The sequence below is a fragment of the Dioscorea cayenensis genome, chromosome 21 (genome assembly GCF_009730915.1).
Source record: "Dioscorea cayenensis subsp. rotundata cultivar TDr96_F1 chromosome 21, TDr96_F1_v2_PseudoChromosome.rev07_lg8_w22 25.fasta, whole genome shotgun sequence".
Classification (NCBI taxonomy): Eukaryota; Viridiplantae; Streptophyta; class Magnoliopsida; order Dioscoreales; family Dioscoreaceae; genus Dioscorea; species Dioscorea cayenensis.
The window spans coordinates 787,212-814,775 of NC_052491.1; the positions used below are offsets into that span (position 1 = coordinate 787,212).

Here is a 27,564-nt window from a genome sequence, read left to right on the forward strand (position 1 = left end):
AACCTAAAACCCCAGCACACCACACCAACTCGATTGACAGAAGTACCATGGTTGGGCACTGTTCATCAACCAAATTATCTCTATCTCTCTCCTCTCAACCCTCTCTCTTCCTCTATATTCTCTAGGGACGTACTGTGAACGTCCCAGAGAACATTTTTTATTATATATATATATACATTGTATTTATTGAAAAACTAAAAGGATAATTTTACTCATATAATAAAACACTTACATTAAACGTAATAACAATAATAATAATTGTTAATTCCGTCGGTGTGGTTTGTGGGTATTAAGTAACACTTAAGCACTCATAGAAGTCTCACACAAACCAATAAAGAAAGAGCACACAAACAAACACAAGGAGACACACAACGTTGGTAACCCAGGGTTCAAGGCGTCCACTCGCCTACGTCGGGGGCCAAGCCCGGAGATAAACAATCCACTAAAAGAGGGTAAAAATAGATGAGTACAAACACTTGTCACTCACATTCTCAATCAATAAAGATCACTACCCTCTCTAGATTGTCTAGTGCTCACATACTCTCCTCAAAAGAGTCACCCAAGAGTCACACCTACATCTACGAGCAAGGTAGGGCTTATATGACGCCTCAGCGTCCCAAATATAGCACATATCTCTTTTGGGAATCTCCGCTGGCTACTAATTTAAAAACCTTCCGAAATTAGTCATTGCGACTCTCGTCTGTAACATAAGTTCATGACATGGTCTCGATTACGACTGAGTCGAGTTCGGTTAAGTTGCAAACGATCTCAAGACCCATCAACCTCCGGTTATGCTTGAGTCCGAGTCGATGCTGCAAATCTTCCGATCCCGACTGCCCGGCAACTAGCCTACCTTCTCGGGTTCCTCATCACGTAGTCCCTCGCATGGCGCACGTCCCTTGTGCATCTTCCATGAAACTTGCCAAACTTAGTCTTCAATCCACCTAAATTTGGTCTTCAAAAGATTCTCCAAAACTTGATCTTGATTCACCCAAGTTGAGTCCTCAAATCTTGCCTTCAATAGATCTTCGATCAATCAATTCAATCATCGAGGATTCTTCGAAATCATATCTCCTTCATTCATACCATGAATAGATAATTCTTTAAATAAGCTCCACCATATTTAGTCTTCAATCATATCTCTTTAAGTATGGTCTTGATATGATCTTGTCTTCAAGTTGTAATGCATTGCTAAAAATAACTCCACCAAGATCTTTAAGATAGCTCACGCATGATCTTCGAGATATTTTGCTCCATGTTATGAGACTTACTAAAAATAAACTCCATCAAAATCTTCAAGATGTTTGTCTTGCACTCCAAGTCTCCTTGCCATATCACAATGCTTGACACATCATCAATTATGTTTTGTCATCTTAATTGCCACGTCACTTGGTCTAGGTGTCAAATTATGCCAATAAATAGTGCGGTTGCACTAATAATAATAATAATAATAATAATAATAATAATGGCACTAGTTGTTTGTACTTAGCACCAAAAGCAGTCGGATGAAGGTCAGATAACGCCACGGCAGTGAGTGTATGCTGCTGCATAGAAGCGTAAACGATGTGAAATCCAAAACCCATTTTGTCTAATACTGTAGTAACACAACTCATTCATCATCATGCTTTGAACCGGGTCAATTTCCGAACTTGGACTCAAACCCGTCCACATACAACCAGTCTATCACATTATATATAGAATTCATTCTTGTTCTTATTCTTATTATTCTTATTATTCAAGTACCCCTTCTTCTCCGGGAGCAACCATCTTTTTTTTTTTTTAATTTAAATTATTATTATTAGTGAGATGGAAGGAGGGGAGATGTTATTCCATGTAATTCATAAGATTCCATCAGGGGATACACCTTATGTTAGAGCTAAGCATCTTCAGGTATTTCTTTCCCTTCTTTTTTTTTTTAATATTGATTTTCTAAAAAAAAAATTAATGAATGGAACTGTTTGCTTGTTTGTTGGGGAAGATAAGTAACTTATTTAGGAATATTTGTTTTTGCAAAGGAGTAGCTAAATATGAGTTAAATTTTCTTTTTATTGATTGATTGATTTATTTATTTATTTATGGATGTAAGAGAGGATAAAATTTTACAATCTTTATTATCACTTTTACTTGGGAAGTTATGTTTTGTTTTTGAAGTCTTTATGGGAGCTTTTCTGATATGTTAAAACCCTTTTTTTATATATTAAACCCTTTTTTAATAAGGTGACAAATTAAATATAGCATCAAGTTTTATATGAGAATTTTAATTTTTAGTTATAATTAAAATAACCTTCCTAATATATATATATATATATATATAAAAGAAATTTATCAAATTACAGTATCCAATTAAGTTTGGATAGAGTAAATTATATACAATGAATTAGAAAATTTTTCTATAATTTTTTTAAATGTTAATAAACTATGAGATCTTTTGATTTAAGAGAATGATTTTTTTTTTTTATAATAAAACCTTCATATTATATTTTTTAAAAAAAAAAAAAAATAATTATAGGAAGAAAAAATTATTTAAAATATGCTATTTATTGAAGGAGTCTCAAGCGTTGAAATAGAAATAATTCTTGCTAAAATCAGTGTAATCTATCAAATTGATGAATTCACACAACATAACAATATATACAAATTGATCCAGAACAATCATATATTATATATCACAGATTCACAACATAACTATTTTCACTTTTTTAAATTTTATTTTATTTTTTTTTTTACAAAACCAAAAAATTCAAACAGATAATTAATATTTGGTTGGGGAAAGGGAAATTAATCATATTACGGATGTACGGATGCAATTAAAGAAACTAAGAACAAATAAAAGACTGCCACTTTGATTGGGATGATAACAAACCATTGGTGGTGAATTGACTGCTCATGCAAGGACAAGAAAAGACCTTTAATTAAGCATATGTCAAAATTTTGGAGAAATTTGCTTGTACAATTTTTATAAAAGAAATCATATTTATATATATATATATATATATTAATAATACAAACAAATCACTCCACACACTTTATTCCACACACACACACACTTTATTTTAATTATTTTATAGTTGTCTTATTGATATGGTATTGAACTTATCTTATAATTGTCTTATTGATCTGTTATTACGATGGTAACATATATGAATGTATATACCTCTGGACAAATCAATCCACAAACACTTTATTTTACTTGTCTTATCGATATGGTAACAAATAGAATGTGTATACCTTTCTTTATATCTATAGAAATATATATATAAATGGTATTTTTCATTACTTAATTTGTAAAAAGATTAAATGACATGCAAGATAAAATCCAAAAAAAATTTACTTAATAATATACTTTTTATTTTTTATTTTTATTTTTTTTTGCATATATTTCTTCTACTAGTATTTATCTATGTGTATATTCTCCACTAGATATATATATATATAGAGAGATACAGATCTTCTACTAACGTCCGTAGATTTTGAAATCTACGGACATTTGTATAAACCATTAGATTGAAATCCAATTTTTTTCAAATCTGAATAAATAATATTTACTGTGCTTACTCTAAACAAAAACTCACTTAACATTCACGGTACTTTTTAATCCATACTGTGCTCAATTGCGGACGTTACACGAACGTCCGCAATTGTTGATGTTTCCATACATATATATGGCACCGAATTCTTCGTATCAGATATATTTTAACACTGAATTCTCCAAATTAGATAATTTTAACAGTTTAAAAATAAATAAATAATGATGAAAAACAGTTGGTGGAAAAAGACCCAGAAGGATCAATAGTATGGTTTTGGAAGGCAATAAATGCAGGAGATAGAGTGGACAGTGCATTGAAGGACATGGCTGTAGTCATGAAACAACAAGACAGAGCAGAGGAAGCTGTGGAGGCTATCAAGTCCTTTCGCCATCTTTGTTCTAAACAAGCTCAAGAACCCCTTGATAACATTCTCATTGACCTCTACAAGGTAATTATACTTTATATAAATATATATATATATATAGGTCACGTCATTTGTGAACGATCATAAATACAAATCTACGGACATAGGAACCTTGGGCTAGCCCAATGGTAACTACCCATGGTTATAATTGAGAGGCCTCAAGTTCGAACCTCTCAAATTACAATTCATATTTAGGGTCCCCTGTGAAAATTCTGTGTGAGGATTACCTCTCGTTCTCCTCTCCATGGTTGCATGACGGGGGGATTACTCCCAGAAAGTCATTCAAGTCACCGTAACTGGTGCACCTCCGTACCTGCTTGTCTTTGCTTTGTCGCTTGTCGACTTTATAAAAATAAAAATCTACGGACGTTCATTGGCAACTATTGGATTCCAATCAAAACTTCGAAGTTCACAATCACATATACAATACAATTGAATTCTCATCCAAACTGTACTGTCTATTTATATAGTATTATTGTGCTTAAAAATAGTAACATTAAAAAAAATATATGTATAGAATTTTGATCTAAACCATCATATTATGATCGTATAAATAATCCACCAACCCATTTTAGTTGTTGTTACATAATAGAACGTCTCCACTTGACGTAAAGTTATATATATATATATATATATCAATACTAGTAATACAAATATACACATATTCATCTAGGATAAAAGCCATCAAGCATGAATCTTTAGTCTGAAATAAGCTATAATGGTATTTATCTAAAGTCTAAGAATTTGTTGATGATTTTTCATTGCCTTAATGCAAGATGTATTTATCTAAAAATCCATCTCAATACTAATAATACAAAACACACACATTTGCCTTCTAGGATAGAAGTCAAGCATGTATCTTTAATCTGAAATAATCTGATGGTATCAAGATGGCTTCAAAAGTTTTGGTCCAAAAAATGTCTTAGTATCCGTTGATTATATTTCATTGCCTTAATGCATGATGTATTAGTCTAAAAATACATCTCACTACTAATAATACAAAATACACAGATGTTCATCTAGGGATGAAAGTCAAGCATGAACCTTCAATCTGAAATGATCTAATGGTATCAAGGTGGACTCAAAAGTTTTGGTCCAAAACAAGTCTAATAACAATCTGTAGATAATATTTCATTGCCTTAATGCAAGACATATTTGTCTAAAAATATAAGTCAAACATCCTTCCATTCAAAATTCTCAATTTGGGCAATAAACTGGTGGTTTCGGTGCAGCTTAGTATTGAAAACACTAGAATAAATAGGTTGCCTAATATTCATATGGTTGACATTTGTTTTGGTGGTCAGAAATGTGGAAAAATACCGGAACAAATAGAGTTGTTAAAGCGAAAGGCTACGGAAGATATACCTGGGGGAGGCTTTCAATGGAAAGACAACAAAGACGGCACGCTCACACGGAAAGAAATTCCAAGTTACCATCCAGCAAGAGATATCTCGCCTTCTGGTAAGCTTCAACATTTTTACTAGTCAATTGACATAAATGCATGCATGAAGACATTTGGTACCTTGATAGCAGACAAGTGATCTAACTTATTGATCCCAGGGGAACCTTGGTTGGGCATACATGCAACAAACCAACTATGGTGCAGCGGAGGCAGTGTACCGGAAAGCACAAATGATCGATACCGATGCTAACAAGGCTTGTAACCTTGCTCTCTGCCTCATGAAGCAGGCCCGGTTTGATGAAGCCCGGAGTTTGCTGCAGGACATCCTCAATGGGAGACTACCACATTCGGATGATAGCAGGACCCTGAAAAGAACAGAGGAGTTGATGGATGAGATAGAATCACAAACTTTGTTCTCTATAGTTAACATGATACCAAGCACGACGGACGACGAGATCGCAAGAATTGAGCACCTGTTGGGAGAATGGTCTCCATTTGATTCCATCAAAAGACTTCCTGTCTTTGAAGAGATATCTCCATTCAGAGATCAGATAGCATGCTGAGATTAGGCATTTAGGCTGTTTTGTGTGTAAATGTGTATCCGCAAAGCATATTTGTGTAGTTCTCTAAATAAACAATAATCTGCTTTTTGAGTGCAACATACTTGTCCCAAATGTTAAACATAAAATGAGGCACTGCAAAAGTAGTATTTTGAACAAGACATTCAACGAGCAATTGTCACATTGGACAAGAGAAAATTTCATCATCTAATTGAGAATAAGATGCAAGGCATCCAAGAAGTTTTTGCCTTTCAAATGAAAAAGCAAGTTCCAGCCATACAAACAGTAATACATATATAACCAAATTAAACACTGGACTAAGGTTTTCGAGAATGAAAAGCGTGAGAGAACCCTTGGAATGAAATCAATGAATCCATATTCACCGACAGTCTTCTAATTTGTATTGCATGAAAGGCATTGAAGGTATGGACTATACAACACATCCAGTTCATCATACAAACTACTAAGGGAAATAATACGCAATCCAAAGGAGGAAGACACCAAGAAATTTATGTAGTAAGGGGGAATTATCACTATTATATTGAACCCAGAAGAGGGGGCAGCCAGGCAAGGGTAAAGTGCTTTAAACTATATATAAGGTGGCCTTCGAACATCCTCAACATTTGAAGCCATGGCAGACTGACAAGATTATGATGAGGATGAGAGCGATGATGATACCCAAGACAATCAGCTTTATTTTCATGTTCTGGAACCACATCTTCCTCCTCATCTGTGTGCCTTGCTGCCGGAAATCTTGAGCCTGTATCACAAAGAATTAAAATGATTGTGTTGTTTGATTAGCACAATATAATGGTGAGAAGTGGTAATCACAATCCAGTAGTTATAAGTATAAACCTGAGAGCGAAGGTTCTCTGTCTTGTCAACAAGAAGCTCGATTTTCTCCCCACGATCTAAAACCTGAAAACCAGATGGAGGAACAGAAGCACTAGCTAAGATTAAATGATAACTCCGTATCCCGAATACAATTCTATACTAATCCATATATGCCCTTTCAGTGAGAATCTGAACATCAAAGGACAGTCCGCAAACCACACCTTCTCAATGTTTTCCATCATGACTCCTTTTACTTCTGAAACCTGAGCTTTCACTTTTGAAAGCTTGCTAATCTCCTCGGGATGGTCCACACAGTATTGCATCTGCTCCTTCAGTTTTGACCTGCGATACGAGAGAAGACCCAAAATCAGTGATAACCAAAACAGGTGGACAACAAGATAATTTGCACAAGTTAGAATCAAGAAAAAAACCCAAATTCTCGGTTAAGACTGTTGGCTGTAGCAGTTGCAGCTTTTCCACCAGCATATTTCTTGGTAAAATCCTCCTTGACCCTTTCCAAGAAGGCAATTGGGATTTGTCTGCCAGCTGACTCAACAGCAACAACACAGTATGCTGTACAACCCAGTCATGATTGCTTTTAGTAACAAGCTTGATGCCAATTTTACAAACATAAAATGAATCCATACAAAAAGCTAGAAAGAACAGATTTATTACAGATGAAAACATATAATAAAACAGCATTCTACTCCAACTTGCCTTTTGTCAAAACACACCAGGGTGACCAGGCAAAGGGATTCAAAATTTATAAACAAAAAACTTAGGTCCTCATATAATACTTTTTTTTTAATATATTTTCCAAAGTCAATGAATATATTATCACAAAAAAAAATATACTCACTCCATGATTAGGGAACAATCCAAGAAACCTACTTCACTACTACTTTAGATTAAGGACGGATATTGTTGCATATTTTCTGCAAATTTAAATAGAAACTATTGACCTTCAAATTCAGTGATATAACTCTTTCTATATTGTCCTTTCCATCCACAAACAGTCACGAACAAACTGCATATAATTCAAGCTATATTATTCATAAAAAATTCCTCATGCATCAAATAGAAACCACACCACTTGCAATTTACACATCCCAAACATTGGAAAGAATCCATCAACCATGGTTCCAAAATGTCAAATCCTCTCATTTTCCTTAAATGAAAGATATCTCACAAGCCATTCTTGACATATTTCTACAACCAGGACCCCCTATTTGCATAGATGTGTTCAGAGAACTAGAATTCTGTAAGGCAGCAATATCCAGATTTATTCCTATAGAGTTCAAATTAATTGCAAAATATATGGTACCCGTCAGAATATATTCATGGATCTGTCGAATCATCTCAGATACTGAACATGAGTTGGGAGTACAGATTCTAATGCCTAAGCAATCAATTTGCCAAAAGTGATCACATTATAAATATCACATGCAGTGCAGCCCGAATATTGTTAGATCAGCAAGTCAGTTGAGTGGAATACAATTATGATTTTACACATCAAGGCCTCCCAAACTAGAATGATTTCTATAAAGTAGAACAATTATATCATAGCATAGAAGGCTAAACCAGCAAATTCTTCAAATTACCAGATGAAATGACTAATAAAGTAACTGGTTCCCAATCAGCAATTAAATAAAAAAACTTACCACCCAAATAATTGAGTCATTTTTTGTAATTGAGAACATAGAAAGAAAACATAAAAAGAGAAGAAAATAAAAATATCTATTAATAACTGCTTGTCAAGCAAGAGCACACGCACTACCATGCCTGTATCATCCCTTGATAACATAAAGGAGTTGTGCTCTTGTTATATCCATCAGCATTACATAAAACAAGACATAAATATAACTGTCATACAAGAATGAGCAAAATAAAAAATACAAATTTCAATCTTTTGCATCTTTCATCCTGGCACTATGTCATAACCTTGAAAGAAGGGTCATCTTAAATGATTTGTATTCTTCTATTCACTTCTCATATAGAATTTTGGTATTCCAAATACAGAATTTTCCATTCTTGTTTAGATTTTCACATGCTTAAATAAGCAAAGATGATAAATTGCACTTAGGAAATTGAATTTGGCAATAACCTAGAGAGAAGCCTTGCACAATTGCATTTAGTGTTCAACTAATTTGAAGTGCCATTTTCTTAAGTTAAAGATATAAACACCCACACTTTTATCAAGGAAAAACTACACAATTAGACTATATCTACTACCATATGAGTATACTCTTAAGCAATAACTATAACAGGAAATAAGATGGCTAGTCTATGTATAACACAGCTAATAGCATACTATTTGATCTGGCGCGTAGAGCAACTAATCGCATACCATTTGACAATATCTACTACCCTATGAATATACTCTTTTACGTCTCAAATATAGTAGGAAATACAATGGCTACTACCCTATCAAAGTTATGCCAATGACATTAACATGAAAGAAATTGAGGGTATGAAGTTGGATTAATGCAGAATGCCAATTAGAAGGGATCAAAAGCAAACAAGGAAACACAAAATAAGTAGTGACACAAATTATGACTTTACAAACAAAAGAAGAAAAAAAAAAGGGAAACACAATGATCACCAGTTCCCAATTGAAGATGATTGATGTCATCAGCCATGTCTGTAAACATGAATCAGAAAATTCATGCAGTTTCGCATGCTAACAAATTTTAGACGAAAAAAGGGTATACAGATTTGATGATAAAATGGGTGTGTAACAATACTGGACTGCTAGAAAATTAACAAAGCTGACAGATAAGAGAAGAACAGAGATCATGATAGACTATTCTCTTGAAGATAACCAAAACGGGAATCAATATAAATATCTCTATCTCAAACCAAGGAAAAAGATTTAGCAACTATCAAGTCAAGGGATGAAAGATACACATTACTTTAAAATTTTAAAGTAACAACTAGACAATCTTAAAGAGACACCAGCCAGTTAAAACACTTCAGTATGAGATACAGCATGTATGTGTGTGCACGTGTGCATACAGAACAAAGAAAAAGACCAACTTAAAAGCAGTTCATAAAATAAAGTGGAAAATAAAGCACCTTTAAAGATGATATGCGAAAGTTGATACAAAACTGAGAAGGTTGTAAAATTGCCTTTCAAAATTATAACTTAAAATACATGTTATTTTACTGCCATAATTGTGTTACAAGGCGTAAGAAAATAAAAAAGACTACTATGATGATGTAGAAAGAATGTAGAGAATAAGAACCAAATATGTGAAAATTTGCAGGCTTCTCCACTTTTGAAAGAATGTTAGAGAAGCACTTCTTAAAGCGACTGGTGGCTGTATTTGTCAATAATGAAAATAATTAAGAGCAGTTGAAGATGATGGAAACTTTTACTGATAGTGATGACACAGTCAAGGTATTGGTGTTCATTTCAAACTTGCACTTGCACTTACACTTTATACACTAACAATGAAGGTAACAATCGAAGTAATAAGATTATTCAAGTTAAAAAAGATGTTCAAGGCCATTACAGGGCATTAGTACCTAATTCTGGTATGCCAATGGTCAATGGTATTAGTACTGATTGTATATAAACAGATACGGCAGTAGTGGCTATGACAAACCACACTTCCAAAAGAGCTGTCAGCAAGTCGCATTTCCAGCCAAGCGAGTTGCATTTCCAGCCATCAACAACACAACAACCAAACAAAAATGTTGAACAGAATGATAGTGTTTGTAGTGGAGGCAAAACAGAGCAGCAGCAAAGACCAAGTCACAAGACAAATGTATTATTCATGTTCCCAACGCAAAGTCAAATTTGGTTTTTTTATCAATAAAGCAGGCAGAAAGTCCTTCGCTTCGCCCTTCAAAAATCTAACCTTCTCATAATTGCAGAAGATCAGCAAGCTTAACATTCATTATGAGCATTCTGCAAACAAATAAGTAACTTAAAAGGCTTCCACTCCTAGTTCTATCCAAAAAACAACTTCCAAAAATGGAATCTAAATGTATAAGAAATCCAACATCCATTGAAATTGCCATGTAAAGCGTGTAACTTTCCACAAACTGATTTGACATCTGAACATTCTCATTCTCCATATACATACCAAATGTTCAGATCTACACTAATAACTTACAACTCTAAAAACAAGAAACCAGATCTAGAAGCCATGACGCATTCATTCACAACCACCAAACATCCTAAACGAAACAAGATCCAAAACCCTCATGAAATCAAATCAGGAAAAGAAAACCCCTTAAAAATTAATTACCAATCAATAACAACAAAACTAAAAACACATTCAAACCGCAAAAATCCCAAATCACAAACATAAACATAGATCAGACACACAACACCCCAAAAAAAGCAGATCAACAACAAAATTAAAAGCGAAGAAAACATCAGAGGCTCACTGAATCCATCCTCGACAAGGTAATTGAAGGTGTGACCATCGCAGTTGTAAGTGAACTTGTTGCTGCTCGCCGGCAGCTTCTGCAGGCATTGCGCGGCGATTGTGGTGAAATTCCCCGTGAATTCCGTGAACTCCGCAAGGATCACCGTCCCCCTCGCCACGAAGCTGTAGATCAACGTCTGCTGGCCCATCTCCCTCCCAAAAACTCTAACCCTAACCCTAACCCTAGAATCTCGCGAAGACGACGAAGAAGAAGAAGAAGAGAACAAAAAAACAATGAGATTTCAGAGAACAAGATTTCGAGATTTACGGATAAATAATTAAATAAAAAAATGTATTATTGTAAATATTATGAACTTTTAGGGGTAAAATGGACAATTTAACACTTTGCTTCGCTACGAAGGCGATTCTTTTCTTTGGTTGGTCTGATGCGAGTGGCCATCTGTGCAGGTAAAATGACGTAAATACCCTTCTCTTTTTTGGGTTGGAGGTCAGTGTTGATCTGAACCGTTGGTTTAGAAATGGACGGTTGATGAGCCATCTGAGTGTGAAATTACTGTTTAGTACATGCTTTTCTTGAATATTTTTTTGCGAATGAAACCCTGAACACGTTTTCAAAGTTCTCTTCTTTGAAAACTTTGGGCGGCCATTCAACGTAGAAGGTTCTTTTTGCATTTATATTTTTTGGGATATTTTTATTTACACCCTTAAAAAGTTTGAAATTGAGTGATGAAAATTATCCATATTTTCAAACATAAGTTTATTTATAAAAATTAAATATTCAAATGTTGTAGCATTTATGACATTTTTTAAATATGTTTGTCTTTCAATGGTTGTACTTTTGAATTGATGATATCTTAAAGTATTTTTTTTTTCCAAATGTTAATTAATGAATTAATAACATCATATTTATTATTTGTTGCTATTAATTATTAATTGTATTAATTTATATTGAGTTAAAAAAACTTGATTTAATTAGTATTAATCAAATCCAAACTTAAAACAACTTTTACTTTAATTTGCTTGGAATAATAATTAACTTGTTCTAAATCAAGGAATAATGACCATTCACTACACTACTCTTTATTCAAGTGTGGTACACATGGAATTTATTTAAAGTTTCTCTTTGTCTCTCTCTCTCTCTCTCTCTCTCTCTCTCTCTCTCTCTCTATATATATATATATATATATACAATGAAGAAAAGTCATTTGAACGTACCTAGATTTTTAAAAGTTTGAGAAAAGAATGAGAGGAGAGAGATAGGGAAGAGAGAGAGGTGCATGATCAATGATAGCAACAGTGCTCTCAGCGTGATATTTTCTTTTATTGTGATTATTCTAGTGATTTTTGTGTCCATATTTTATTATGCTATTATTTATAAATACAGTAAAATTATACATCTGAATGATCTCGACCATTGATTTTTGATCCAAAAGTTAATAGTCAACATGCTTAAAATTGATATCTAGGCACGTTCATAGAATACTCAATCTCATATGTATATATATATTATAAAACTAACAAATAAATTTCTTTATAAAAGTACATCAGTTACATTTTTTATAAAAATAAATTCCTTTATTATACACTTTGAAAAGAGAGTGAAAAAACTGCTCACACACTTTTCACAGAGGACCCAATACATTAAGAGTTAAGGTACTCAAACTCAATACTCCAATTGAAAAGCATAGGAGCTCCTGGATTTCTTTTTGCTTATTTGTTTAATAACTAGCTAATCAAAGTATCATGAACTATGAACCTGTTTCTCTTTCCCCAGAAAATTATTCTTTATTTTAAAATTAATAAAAACTTATATATATTTCATAAAGTTGACAAGTTTCACGGTTATCAAAGGACAGATGATGGTGGATCAATTGCGATAATTTATCAATTTTTTAAAGACTTTTAAGAATCAAATGGAGTTAATAAATCCCACTTATCATTTAACTATAGAGAAGAGAGAAACAACATCCTTTTATAGAAAATCTAATTAACAATAAATAAACAGTACTACTATAGTATTTATATAAATATTTATGTAGTATTTATATGGTACTACAACAATATTGTAATCTAAATATAAAAACTGGTAATTGCCAAAAACCCCTAGAAGTTTTTTTATACAATTTTGGCCCTCCCAAATTTGTTTATTCGTAAAATAATCTTTTTTTTTTCTAACAGCTTACTTTTCAGTAACTCTAACATATAGGTAGCTGACGTTAAGAGGAATGACCCTCAATTTTTTTAAGTAGAAACACATAATATTAAATAAAAATTAGATATTAAATAGAAAAATAAATATTAAACGAAAAATTGAAAACTTATGCAATTATATATAAACACGCAATGTTAAACAAAAACTATATTTATTAAAGTAGAAGTGCATGTTGTAAAATTAAATAAACTGACGAAATGAGCTGCAGAAATATAAGTGCACTAAAAAATGAAGGATTTTTTGAAAAATTCAAACGTCATAGGGTTGTTTAGAAAATTTCCATTTTAAAAATAATTTTTATGGGCTAAAAAAATAAAATTTTTCATTTAAATATATAGTTTAAAAAATAAAAATGTTTTAGAGATGTGATGAATTTAGAATATAAATTCAAAAGAAAATGAAAGGACTTGATGTTGTTTTTTCATTTTAATCGGTGATACTCTCTGCTTAGCTTTTTCATAAATTAAAAGAATATATATATACATACATAAAAATTTAATAAAAAAAAATGGTTGTGCTGTAACAATCACTGTCGTTAGGATTTAATAAGCAAAAAATAGACTTGAGAATATAAACAAAGAACAAATCCTTTTTATTAAAAAAATATATAAATCTTAGTCTACCAACGAAGTATTCAAACAAAAAATAAAAAAAAGAAAAAAACAAACAAAGAAAACATTTTATTTTTTTTAACTCTCAAATAAACGAATCTTTTTCCTCGTAGATGCCACGTCATCGGTAACGGATAAGGACTACTATCTTTCTAATACATCCCCTCAATTACTAAAGTACCCCTCACCACTTTCTTAATTAAATCAACATGGTCAACATGAGGGAAGGAGTGAAAAAAGGAAAAGAAATATAATTTGTCCATTTGTATAAAAAACATGTAACTATTTGAGTGAGATTAAATATAAATATATATATATATATATAAAGCCCAAAATGAGGGATGTTCTTTACCCACTTTAATTAAATACTCTTTTACAAGGAGGAAAATAATGAGTTGTTTGGCATTATTACTAATTCCTATTTTTTGTTTTTAATTTTATATTTTAGAAACAAAACTATGAAAATATATTTGGTATTTTGTTTTTGTGTTATTCAAAAAATTTTGTTTTTGTTTTCAAAACTTTTGGAAACAATCATCATGTTTCCAAAAAATTTGGAAACAATATTTTTTTATGTTTTCAATTTTTGTCGAAACATTTTTAAACTTTTTTCATATGAAACATTTCCGCTTTCTCTCTCTCTTTCTCTCTCCTTTTAATTTTTAATTCTTTTTAATTTTTAATTTTGATTTTTTAAAAAATATCAATTTCTTTTTACAAATTAATATTAATAATTTTTAAAAAATATATTTTTTAAGAAAAATATTTATAAAAAATTATTATTTGAGCTTGACATTTTACAAATTAGTTTAAATAGTATATAAAAATATATTTTTACAAAGTATTTATGAAAATTATTGTTTTACCCTTAACTTTTTTAAACTAGGATATAACATACAATATACATATATATAAAAAAATATTTGTAAAAATCTATTGTTAAGGCAAAACCCAAAATATTTCTTAGTCTCAAATGGTGTATGAGATGTTTTCTACCCATACAATACCCGTATATGTTATTAATTTTATTTAATAATACAATCAAGTAAACTAATATGAAAAATAAAGTTTTAAAAAAATTTTAAGAAAATGAATTTGGAAAAAAAAATTTGATAAAAAGCATCATAATAATTTTATGTTGACCAAACGGGCTCTTTAAAATACACAATAATTAGTGCATTCAAACATATTTTTGTTTTCAAAAAATTGAAAATAAAACAAAAACGAAACAAAAACAAAAAATAAAAAAAATAGATACCAAACAACCCCTAAAAAATTTATGTAGTACAAGAGAATTATCACTACTCTCTCTATTTTGAAAGAGAAATGCTATTTGGTCCGATATTCCAGTCCGAAATAATGAGTTGAATGACGTGGATGCCTATTTGGCATCCACGTCATCCCACACACTCCCTCTCTCTTTCTTGTCTTAAAGAGAAAAATAAATATTTTGCACTTCTCTTTCCAAAATTTTTATCTCCCTCTCTGTCTTCCCTGAGGCCACCATCACACATCACCGCTGCGAAGACCTTCCTCGCCGTCTTTCCTGACGCCACAGGCACACCGTCGCTGTCGTGAAAATGACGCCACCGGCACACCATCACCGTCGTGAAGCCCTTCCTCTCTGTCTCACCTGCACAATGTCGTAGCCGTGAAGACCTGCTCACCAGATGAGTTGTCCACGACACCCGAGCCCCTCTAGGGTTTGTCCTTCCCCAGTGATGCCCGGTGTTTCATGATTGAGGAGTCACTCTCCAAGGGACGGTGGTCGATGATTTCAAATAAAGTTTTTCCATTCACGTGTCAATTTGAGAGTCTATTCTTGTTCTTTGGATTTGTTTTGTAGGTTACGTAAACTCTCTAATCTTGGTATGATATATATATATATATATATATATATATATATATATATATATATATATATATATATATATATATATATATATTCCTTTTTGATTAGATGATATATGAGGATTCTTTTTTTGATTCAAGTTAATGTTATTAACAATCAAGTTCTCAGGAAGGGAGTTGGAGCTCAGTGGGCACTGGACATTCTCATACCAAGGAAGAGGTTTCTCATGTTTCAAGGTATGATTTTGAGAACTTTAGTTGATCCATTCACAATGGTTTCATTTTCTGAATCTTGCGTTTGGATGCATTGAAGAAATAATTCAAGACATTCTCTGTCTGATTGTTATTGTTTACTGATAATAGTGTTTATAATTAGAGGGGTTTTCTTTTGGTGTTGTTTATGTTTGTGTTCTCCACCTTTCATGGATTATATGCAGTTTAGATAGAAAATAAACCAATGACACTTAAGGAACAATGATAGGTATATATATCAGGACAATGTCTCATGGTTACTTCACTAGTATCTATTGTTTGCATTATGCATTTTCGAGTAATTTGATTATCGTCATTCAACTTGGAAAATTTTCAGTTTCCACAGTATCAATGTTCAAATATTTCATTCAATTTTTTAGCATTAACTCATGACGATGTATTATTGAATTTCTTGTTAGATCTTCACTCAAACAACATTGTGATGTCTTTTACTCCTTAAATAATGTGAAGTTGCTTGTCTCAATTGCTGCTTCTTTATGAATCTGTGAATAATTTGATAATCTTTGTTCATCTAGGAAAACATTCAGTTTCCACAGAAAACTATACGAAAATTCTTTATCTTTTTTTGATTCAAGATAATGTTATTAACAAGGTGAAAAGGAAATTATGAATACAAAGGCTGAGATTTCTGTTGAAAAGGTTGCTCATACGAAGAGTGCAGAGGATGTTGAGGCAAAGAGTGCAGAGGATGTTGTGGATACGAAGAGATTTCTGTTGGCCAAGTTTTGAGATTTCTATTGACAAAGTTTCTAATACTGATTAATAAATTCCAGGAGTTCAGTTGCCGAGTGTCTCTTTTCGTTACACGGAGTATTGTTGTGAAATTTTTATCTTGTATTCATGATCATTGGGAAACTTTTGTGGATGGTCACTACTCTGAAATTTTGCTCTCCTATTTTTTTCATATTTTTATTTCCTTGTACATGTAATTTCCACGCACATCTCAAGAAGCACATCTCAATGATTAACAAAAACATTATTAACAAAAAATCTCAACAAGCACATCTGAACATGATTGCCAATGTTATTTCCCTGCACATCTCAACAAGAAAAAAACATGATTAACATCTCAACAAGCACATTTGAACAAGGCCATCTCAAGAAGCACATCTCAACATGATTGCCAATGTTATTTCCCTACACAACTCAACAAGCACATCTCACATGATTAACAAACAATCTCAACAAGCACATCTCAACAACATGAAAATGAAAGGGCTTCACTGGGGATCACTGGGAAAGGGCAAACCCTGGAGGGGCTCGGGTGTCGCGGACAACTCATCTGGTGAGCATGTCTTCACGGCGGCTACATTGTGCAGGAAAGACAGAGGAAGGGCTTCACGACGGGGATGGTGTGCCGATGGCGTCGTTTTCACGGCGACGACGGTGTGCCTGTGGCATCAGGTGAGACGGCGAGGAAGGTCTTCCCGGTGGCATCAGGCAAGATGGTGAGGAAGGTCTTCACGGTGGCGATGATATGCCGGTGGCTTAAGGGGAGACAAAAGGGAGATGAAAATTTGGGAAGGATAAGTACAAAATATTTATTCTCTCTTTAAAACAAGAAAGAGAGAGTATGTGGGATGACGTGGATGCCACACAGATATCCAGGTCATTCGGTCCATTATTTCGGACTGGAATATCGGACCAAATAGCATTTCTCATTTTGAAATACTAGATGTTTAAGGATCTTACACAAATATTAAAAATAACATTTAATATTTAAAATTTTAAAATAAGATTAAACCTAAGTAACTTTGATAGACATTTATTGAGACAATTTCTCCTCCCATATGAAAAGGTTAGAACCGTTCAATCAATAGGCCCCACCATATTTTTTTAATTAAAAAATCTATATTCTTCTCCACTTCTTCGTCTTTAAAGTTTCTACTCTATTATTATGAATAAAAATACTCCTCTTTTTCCCATCCCAACACCAGTTCAAATAATTTTCAAAATTTTTCATATTTTTTCTTTCCAATAAATATGCAAAATTTTCAATATCTTCAAAATTCATAAAATTATCCAAACTCATAAATTTTTCCCCACTTTTATCCAAATGTTTAAAATCAACCAAATTTTCCATATATTATCCTATGTTTTTTTGAGAAAGGGTTTTTTCAACCCTAGCATGGCAAGTCAACAACCCAACGTAGAAACAAGTGGCCTTCAAATTCTTGCAAGCAACACATAAATTTTTGAAGGATGTTCTAGTGCTGATCAACAAAATACAATATAAACAAATTCATTTTCGACTCTTAATTTTTCCCTTCATTCCATACAACCAAAGATTGAGAAGATCGTTATAGATGAAGATTAACATGAACAACTGTTAATTCCACCGGTGTGGTTTGTGGGTTTTAGAGAACACTCAAACACTCATACAAGCATACACAAACCAAACAAGAAGGAGACACACGACGTTGGTAACCCAATTCGGCGTCCACTCACCTACATCTTGGGGGCCAAGCCCGGAGATAAACAATCCACTAAAAGAGGTGAAAATACATGACTACAAATACTTGTCACTCAATGCTCACAAACAAAGATCACTACCCTCTCTAGATTGTCTTGTGCACCCACTCTCTCTAGCTTCTGTCGCACTTACAATCTACGAGCAAGGTAGCTTATATAGACGGCTCAACATCCCAAATATAGCACATACCTCTTTAAGAATCTCCGCGGCTACTAATTTAAAAAAAACTTCCGAAATTAGTTGTTGCAACTCCTGTTGTAACATAAGTTGCAACATGGCTCTGATTGCTGACTTAACTGAGTTCTAGTTACGTTGTGAACGACCTCAAGACCCATCAACCTCCCAGTCATGCTTAGTCTAAGTCGATACATCCAAATCTCCCGATCCCGACTGCCGGCAACTAGCCTACCTCCTCAATTCCTCATCACGCAGTCTCCTAACAAGGGGCGCACGCCCTTGTGTGTCTTCATGGAACTTGCCAAACTTAGTCTTCAACCTTCCAAGTTTGGTCTTCAAAGATTCTCCAAACTTGATCTTCAATTCACCCAAGTTTGGTCCTCAAATCTTGCCCTTAATAGACTTCAATCAATCTTCATCAAGGATTCTTCAAATCATATCTTCAATAGATATTTCTTTAATTAAGCTTCATCCATATTTAGTCCTCAATCAAATCACCTAAATATGGTCTTGATATGATCTTGTCTTCAAGTTGTAACATGTTACCAAGAATAACTCCACCAAGATATTCAAGATATTTTCCTCCAAGTTGTAGACATACTAAAAATAGCTCCACCAAGATCTTCAAGATGTTTTGTCTTGCAAGCCAAGTCTCCTTGCTATGTCACCATGCTTTCCATGTCATCAATTATGACTTGTCACCATGGTTGCCACGTCATCTTGCCTTGGTGTCAAATCATGCCAATTAAATAGTACGGTTGCACTAACAACAACCGGTTAAAAAATGTTGGCCATGGACCATGGAAGACGAAAAATGCTCGTGAGTGGATGGCTTATAATCTCAACTAATAGCATTGTAGGCACTGCCCAAAATGATAGAACGTTTTGGAAACTAGTAACCGAGCATTTCAATGAAAATCGATGATCTGGTCTGAAAAAGAAAAACAACTAGCTGTAAGTAACATTGGTTTTAAATGCTTTTACTTATTAATGAATTTAGCCAATTATACAATAAATTTTTAGGAGAGCATCGTAGTAGATGGAGAGTGATGATTAGTTGAATGAAAGTGCTTGTGCTCTATATTATTAGAATCGTAAAAAACATGTTTGGGTCATGTTGAAATGATCCCAAACATGTTTATTTTTAATGCAATATAATTTTATTATTATATAATTTTAAAAATGCGGTCATGCAATGTAATTTTATCTTTATGTAACATTAAATTAATGCGATCATGCAGTATAGTTTTATTTATTATTAATCTATGATTAATGTTTTTTTATCATTAATACAATTTGAATAATATGTAATTTTAAAATAATATAATTCAATTTATAAAGGTAGCTGTTAAGATACTAACTATTATAAAAATTAGCTTGTTTTAAAAGTGGCCGTTTTAAAATTGTCCCCATTTGTAAACTAAACGTTATGTTGTTCATATATATATATATATACATGGTGATAATAAGTTCCATACTTCTCCACTCACCAAACTCCATATTTTTTTGTAAATTACATTACTTTTTGTTAACATTCTACAAAATGGATCATGCCCATCTATAGCAAATCAAGCAATTTTTGGTATATGAGTTGATGGATGACTTTGTAGAAAAAATGTATACATTACTAGAGGAACAAGGAAGGCGGAACAAAAATGAGTCAACTTGTAGCCATAGAAGGAGTTGAAGGCATTTGATAGTGATTGTGAAGTAGGATATGAAACACTTTTCAATGACTACTTCGCCAATGAACCAGTTTATCCTGATAGTGTATTTCATCGAAGATTTCGAATACGCAAGGTGTTGTTCTTGTGAATTGTAGAAGCACTGGCAAATCGTTTCAAAGTATTTCCAATTAAGGGTTGACGCAACATGTAAATAAGGACTTTCATCACTTCAAAAATATACTGATGCTATCTGACTATTAGCATATGGGCATAAGCTGATCAATATGATGAGTATGTACGATTAATTCTTTTGTGGCAAGGTATCTGAGAAGACCCAATGATGATGATGTTGCATGTTACTTCACTGCATTATAAGGGTCACAGTTTTCCCCACATGCTTAGTAGCATAGATTGCATGTATTAGCATTAGAAAAATTGCCCAGTTGCATAAAAAGACCAATTCACTCGAGGTGATCAAGGGATTCCTATAATTATGCTGAAAGTTGTTGTTTCAACAGACTTATGGATGTGGCATACATTCTTCAGAGTTGCTAATACTAATAATAATAATATAAAAGTGCTCCACCAATCTCCTCTTTGATCAATAATGTATTATATCCAAGGTAATCAGACCCGGACCGGCCCGGCATGTTCAACCGGAAAAACTGAGAACCGGCCATGTGGCCGGCACGGGTATACTCCATTGAACCGAGTATGGAAAAATCCGGTGTTAACCCGGTGACCCAGGGGTTCAATCGGGTCACAATGTTAGGATTTTTTTTAATATTTCATAATTTATTATTATTTTCTCATTAGAAACCACAAAATCATGTATATTTATTAATATTAATTTTTAATTTATAATCAATAAATAGAATTACATATATATATCATAAACATACCAACAAAATTAACATTTGAAAATAAAATCCATTAATATGTTATGTAAATACTTTATAAAAATTTAATTTATTAAGAAAATAAAACAATAAATGAGTGCAATGTTATTATAAAATATAAAAATAAAATATTTTAACTAAATAAAAAATATAACAAAATATATAACAAAATAAAAACTCGATTGAGATTGGGTAAGTTATATAATTTATTGATAAAATATATCATCCATATAAAAGGATGAAAATTAGTGAATTAAATTTCTTATTTATTCTAACAAAATCAACCAATAAACAAATAAATAAATAAACAAATAAATAACACCGAGAGAAGTTTGATAATTATATATTAATATAAAAAACTTGAAAATAAATGATATAATTAGAAAACACTAGTGTATATAAAGTCGTTTATCAATTTAAATATCAAATTTGAGTAGTTTTTTATATTATAATTATGGTTTTAATATTATATTTGCTGATTATTAATTATTATAATAATTTTTTTTATATTTTATTATTGACCCCGGTTCAACCCCGGTTTGACCTGGTGAACCCATTGATTGACCCTTGACCCCTGGGCTTAGCCGGGTCAATGCCCGGGCCAAGTCTGACAACCTTGATTATATCAATATGCTCAAAAAATTTAGTTCAATGTTAATGATTCAACACACAAAATGATATTATTTTACTGATGGTATATATCCATATTAGGCAACATTCATTAAAAGTTTTCATATCCAGATAGGGATGGCAATAATCCCCAAACCCAACCCGACCCAAGTTTGAATGAAAAAACCCGGTTTGACCGGGTTTCAGGTTGGGTTCGGGTAAAACCCAACTAATGTAAAGCGGGTGCGGGTGTGGGTATGGGAATCCTGATACTTGACCCGTACCCGAACCCGAACCCGACCCGAAATTAAATTATATATATTCAAATTTTTATTTTGTTAGGGTTTTTTTAAAACCAAAGTTAGCAAACCCTATCTCATTCTTAGGTCTCTCTCTCCATTCTCCAACTTTCCTCTTCTCCGAACGCCGAAAGACGAATCCAACCCGAACTCCGATCCGAAGCTTTCCTCTCCTCATTGTTGTTGGTGCTCGCCAAAGGCCTAAAGACTGCCTTTTCTTCCTCCCATTTGAGGTTGTCGTAGCAGTCGTCTTCCTTGGCGTTGGGGCCAACTGGGTACCGTCTCTTTGATCGCGAGCAGAGTATTCACCAAATCATCGAAGGAGGCAAAGATGATTTCTATTTTATGAAAGTAACTTTAGATTAGTGGCTTTTTCTTTTGATTTCGTCATTTTGAAGTAGAATTCTTGGGTGATTCTTGTGTTCTTTGTGTTATTTTTGTTAGTGATTGGTTTCTTGTACTATTTGATGGTGAGTTTTGGTTTTCCTGTGGATTGGTTGAAGCTGAAAATCAAAGATTTGATAATTTTAGTGTATGATGAGTGCATACATATTCATTCATTCATTCTGTTAGTTCTCAAGCTCAAATCATTGTGTTGAGAGTTTTATGTTTTGTTGATTGAGTAATGGTCTTGTTTGGTTTGTAAATGGGAAAAATACATCTTGGGGAAAGACAGACATTTCTTCTTGTTTTATATAACTTGGATAAGTGGGAGTTGAAAATTGAAATGTGTTTTTTTATTATTCTTTGATTGCAAGATAATGGAATTAAGTGAGAATGTGGGGTTAAAATTTTAGTTGGGTACCATACAAACAACTTTTTTCGTTTTGAGTATCAAAGTTTCATTTGTTTCTTTTCGGATACTCAACTTAAATTTATTATCAATAGGAGGGTACTCACCAGTATCCGGTGGCAAAATGCAGAGTTGTACGCCGGAATGAACACGTCAGCGTTTACATGTCACATCCTTCGCCCAGTCTTAAATGCCACATCAGCACAATGCCAACGGCACAACTTATCCACATCATCCGGCCACATCAGCCCTAGAAAAAGGATTTTACTTCATCCATCTTCTCCCCCTTTCCTTCTCCTCCTTCATCCGAACGACAGAAACTCGCCTCCTCCTCCCAAACCGCCAGACCTATGCAAAATCACCAGAGAGAGGACTTCTCCGCCCTGTCATGATGATCGATTGGGTGCTGAGGATGGAAGCAGCCGAAGCACAATCTTATTGTAAATGGTTTCATGATTTATTGTGTTACACATGTGATTTGAGTGTTGTTTGATTGGCTGTAAAGGAATGTGTTGCCACTATGATTATTGTAGGTTATATGCTCCAATTCTCAATTGTTGTACTTTATGATGATTCTACGTCATTAAAAATGTGCTGCAGGTGTTAAATGCATATATGCAGGCATGCGAAGAAGTTTAGACTAACATTTAGATTATAACATATCTTCCTCTTCTAAGTTTGTTTCAAAATTTGTGTAGCCTTAGATGAGCTGGCCATTTTGTATGGGTGCATAGCCTGCTGCCAATCAATAATTGTTACTTTGCTGTGAAAACAAGTAAATGATTTATTTTAGATTATTGACTTAATCCTTCAGTTTTGTTCTAATATCATTTTTTCCTTAAACTTTACAATAGTATGGCCATTTTGTATGTTGCTGTATAGATATCTTGGGTTGTCATGTCTATAATGTTGATGAAAAAACTTCCTTTTCTTTGAAATAAATCACTAGAAGCTGAGGATTTTGTAAAATCCAACAAATATGGTCTTGCTTTCTAGGTTGCGTTGCCTGAATTGTGTCCTTTCTTTATCAAATAGCTTGATGGAATTTTGCGAAGTGCTTGACTAAGGTAGCAACATCAAAGGCAAAACTTCCAAAATGTCCTTGCAAGAGCTTTAAATGCTTGTTTTTTTTTAAAAAAAAATGCATGATTGCTAAACATTGTGAGCTTCCATCCTTTGCCATATATTGACTTAGATTAGTTTTATTATGAGTTGCTTTGCAATTGCATTACTACATTAATTTCCAAAAAAGATAATTTGAGTAATTGGGAGAATTTGAAGATTAGGTATTATTAAAGATAATTATGTTCAAACATTGATCAAATTAATTTGTACTAAGGAGCATTAGCATTGATCCTATGTCAAAACTATATCCACCAAGATGATGCTATTGTTGTTCTTAACTTCAGTACCAAAAACTGCTTAAATCCTACACAAAAGGTACATTTTTTTTTCCTACATGATTGTGTGCTTGATCCCTATCAAATTGTAGGTAAAAAATGAATACATATTATTCAATGACAGGCCAATATTTGTCCCGATTTGACTACCATAAATATATAAAATTAGATCATCAAGGAGCATTAGATAAAACAAGGAGTTGTGGGTCCTTGTATAGTCATTAATGGTTGATAAATGCCAATGTCCTTTTGAAGAAAATCTGTAGCAGTCCCAAATGTTCTAATGTTACCCATGATCAAATACTCTAATGTTCTAATGCTTATCCATAGTGTGTGACAGCTATGTAAGAACTTCAAATGTTTTTTTTTTTTAAAACTTGGCATGCTTGCTCATTTAATTTTTTTTTCCAACTTTTACTGAAATTATGTGGAAGCTAGTTGTTATCCAGTTGTTTATGTAAGAAATGTGTAATATTTGGTTTTGGATGGCAAATGGTGTTTGTTATTTTTATTTTTTATTTTTACATTATTTGTATGGGATATTGTTAATGGTATGAAGCTTATTTAAGTTATTAAGTTCTCCATTAAGATCATGTAAATATCCAAAGCCAGGATGCTTGTTATATATATATATATATATTAATGTTAGCTGCACATTTACGTGTTAGCCTATTTAATTTGTTAGTGGCCATGTGATTTTATGCGATGAATTGGTTTAGCCTTCATATACATAAAGTTAATATCCAAAGACATCAACTGTAAAAACTGTAATTTTAATGTGTTATGCCATGAACATGCCTATTTAATGTGTTATCTAAAAAAAAATCCAAAAAACACCAACTGTAATTTTTTTTCAATCATGTATGTATTTAGGAAATTGTACGTGTTGCACAATTTAATTAAACTAACCAATTTCATTTCAGCACCTAGTTGTGACTATTTCTCAGTAAGGATGTATTGCACTCATGGAGATTTGTACAAATGGGAGCATAGAACATTGTGTGGATATGCAGATTATTGCAGCGTAGATAAAATGTCCAAATTAGAAATCATCAATATGGCAAAAGAGATGAACATTAATGTAGATGGTTGTACTTTTTGGTGGATGGATCTTAGGAGTGGAAGGCATGCTTTGAGAGAAATAAAGGATGATAAAGATGCTTTGGACATGTCCTTATCTGTTGTTGGCACCAGAATGATAAGCATTTATGCTAAGGTTTCTAATGCAGATGTCAGTAACATAGGGCAAGGGCTTGGTGTGTTGGACACACATGTGGAAGAAGAAGTGGAGGGTGTGCAAAGGAATGAAGAAGTGACAGAAGATGATGACTTAGAGGATGCTTCACTTGGCATACGCATGAAGGAAAAGAAACAGGATGAAGACAGTGAACTCCATGATTCAGAGTATAGCTTCTAAAGTGAGAATGATGTAGGAGATATTGATGAACAAGACATGCTTGCACCTAATACAGAAGTACAAGAGATGGTTATAGGACTTGGCAATGTTGGTGAAGAGGAAGTTCAATCAGACTATGGTATTTCTGATGAATTGCAATCCTGCTCTTCTACAGATGAGGAAGATATAAGAAGAAGGCCTACATATGTAGAGTTCAATGATGAAACTGATATGAAAGACCCTCACTTCAGGATTGGCATGAAGTTTAGAAGTTTTAAGCAATTTAGAGAGGCAGTAAGAAACTATGGTATTAAGAACATATGCGTGATGAAGCTCAGGCCCAACAATAGCAAAAGGTGCAAAGCCTTTTGCAAAAAAGGCTGTCCTTTCTACCTATTGGATTCACCAATGGCTACAGATCGAAATACAATCCAGATTAAATCAGGATGTCTAAAACATGAGTGCACTAAAGACCACAAAAACAGGCATGTCAGTGCACAGTGGATTGCTCACAACTACTTAGAACAATTTAGAGCAAACCCTTCGTGGAAAGCTGCAGGGATAATTCAAGCTGTCAGGAGCAATCAGTGTGTTGATATAAGCAGACTCACTGCATGGAGGGCCAAAGCCATTGCAACTAGGTAGTATGTTGTTTTTATCATAAACTTGCATATGAGTTAGTTATAATATGAATTTCTATCTATTTACTTGTTTTCAATTTTTTTGATGTGTTATTGTGTTATTGTGTCACGAGAAAAGGTTGTTAGAGGGTGATGAGGAAGATCAGATGAAGAGGCTCTATGATTATAGGCTTGAGTTGCTAGAAACCCACCCAGGATCAACCATTATGTTCAGATGCATTATAGGAATGTTCCAAGCAATGTATGTATGTCTATCACCTCTTAGAGCTGGGTTTCTTGCAGGCTGTAGGCGCATAATTTCTTTAGATGGATGCTTCTTAAAGAGCTTCTATGGAAGGCAATTGCTTGCAGCTGTTGGGATAGATGCAAATGATTGCATCTATCCCATAGCTTAGGCAATGGTGGATAAGGAGAACTATGCTAACTGGAAATGGTTCCTAGAGTTGCTCGCTGCTGATTTGGAGATAAACAATAGCCACCACTGGGCTTTTATGAGCGATAGGCAGAAAGTTAGCACTTTAACCTAAGATATGACCTAATTATTATTAGCATTAAGTTTTTTCTTTCCTTGTTGATTCATTAATTTTGTTTTCTTCTTTTATTGCTCATCATGTATAGGGGCTCATACTTGCACTCCATGAGTTATTCCCAGATAGTGAACATCGATATTGTGTTAGGCACCTCCACTCAAACTTTAGGAAAAAATATAAGGGGAAAACCCATAAGGACCAGTTATGGAGATGTGCTAAGGCTAGCTATCTTCCAACATTTGAGAGAGAAATGGAAGCTTTAAAAAATCTATCTCCAAAAGCATATGAATTTATGAAAAAAAATTGACCCACGCCATTGGAGTAGGGCACATTTTAATCCCCAATTTAAGTGTGACATGCTCTTGAATAATCTGTGCGAGTGTTTTAACAGTCTAATATTGGAAGCAAGAACCAAGGGAATAGTTGCTATGAATGAGATGATTAGGACCAAGTTGATGATTAGAATTCAAAGAAAAAGGGATGCCATGCAAGGTTGTGCAACCATGTATTGTCCAAGGATTGTTAGAAAATTAGAGAAAGCAAAAGAATTGAGCTATTCTTATCATACAACTTGGTCAGGTGGGGA

The 27,564-nt window shown here is 33.3% G+C and overlaps 2 protein-coding genes and 1 pseudogene across 2 annotated transcripts; 2 read left to right on the forward strand and 1 right to left on the reverse strand.

The window, feature by feature from the left end:
* Positions 1-1,742: 1,742 nt before the first annotated feature.
* On the forward strand, positions 1,743-6,381 carry LOC120252527 (protein SULFUR DEFICIENCY-INDUCED 1-like). Its single transcript, XM_039260700.1, is given in 5 exon segments — positions 1,743-1,890; positions 3,763-3,975; positions 5,256-5,300; positions 5,302-5,412; positions 5,512-6,381. Coding segments are annotated over 5 exon segments (858 nt in total). The 5' UTR covers positions 1,743-1,806; the 3' UTR covers positions 5,917-6,381.
* LOC120252528 lies at positions 6,270-11,417 on the reverse strand (annotated as a pseudogene).
* A 14,447-nt stretch (positions 11,418-25,864) lies between these two features.
* LOC120252589 lies at positions 25,865-26,843 on the forward strand. The gene is made up of 2 exons (XM_039260773.1): positions 25,865-26,448; positions 26,567-26,843. The coding sequence occupies exons 1-2, from the start codon at positions 25,865-25,867 to the stop codon at positions 26,841-26,843; spliced, it is 861 nt and encodes a 286-aa protein (XP_039116707.1).
* Positions 26,844-27,564: the final 721 nt, after the last annotated feature.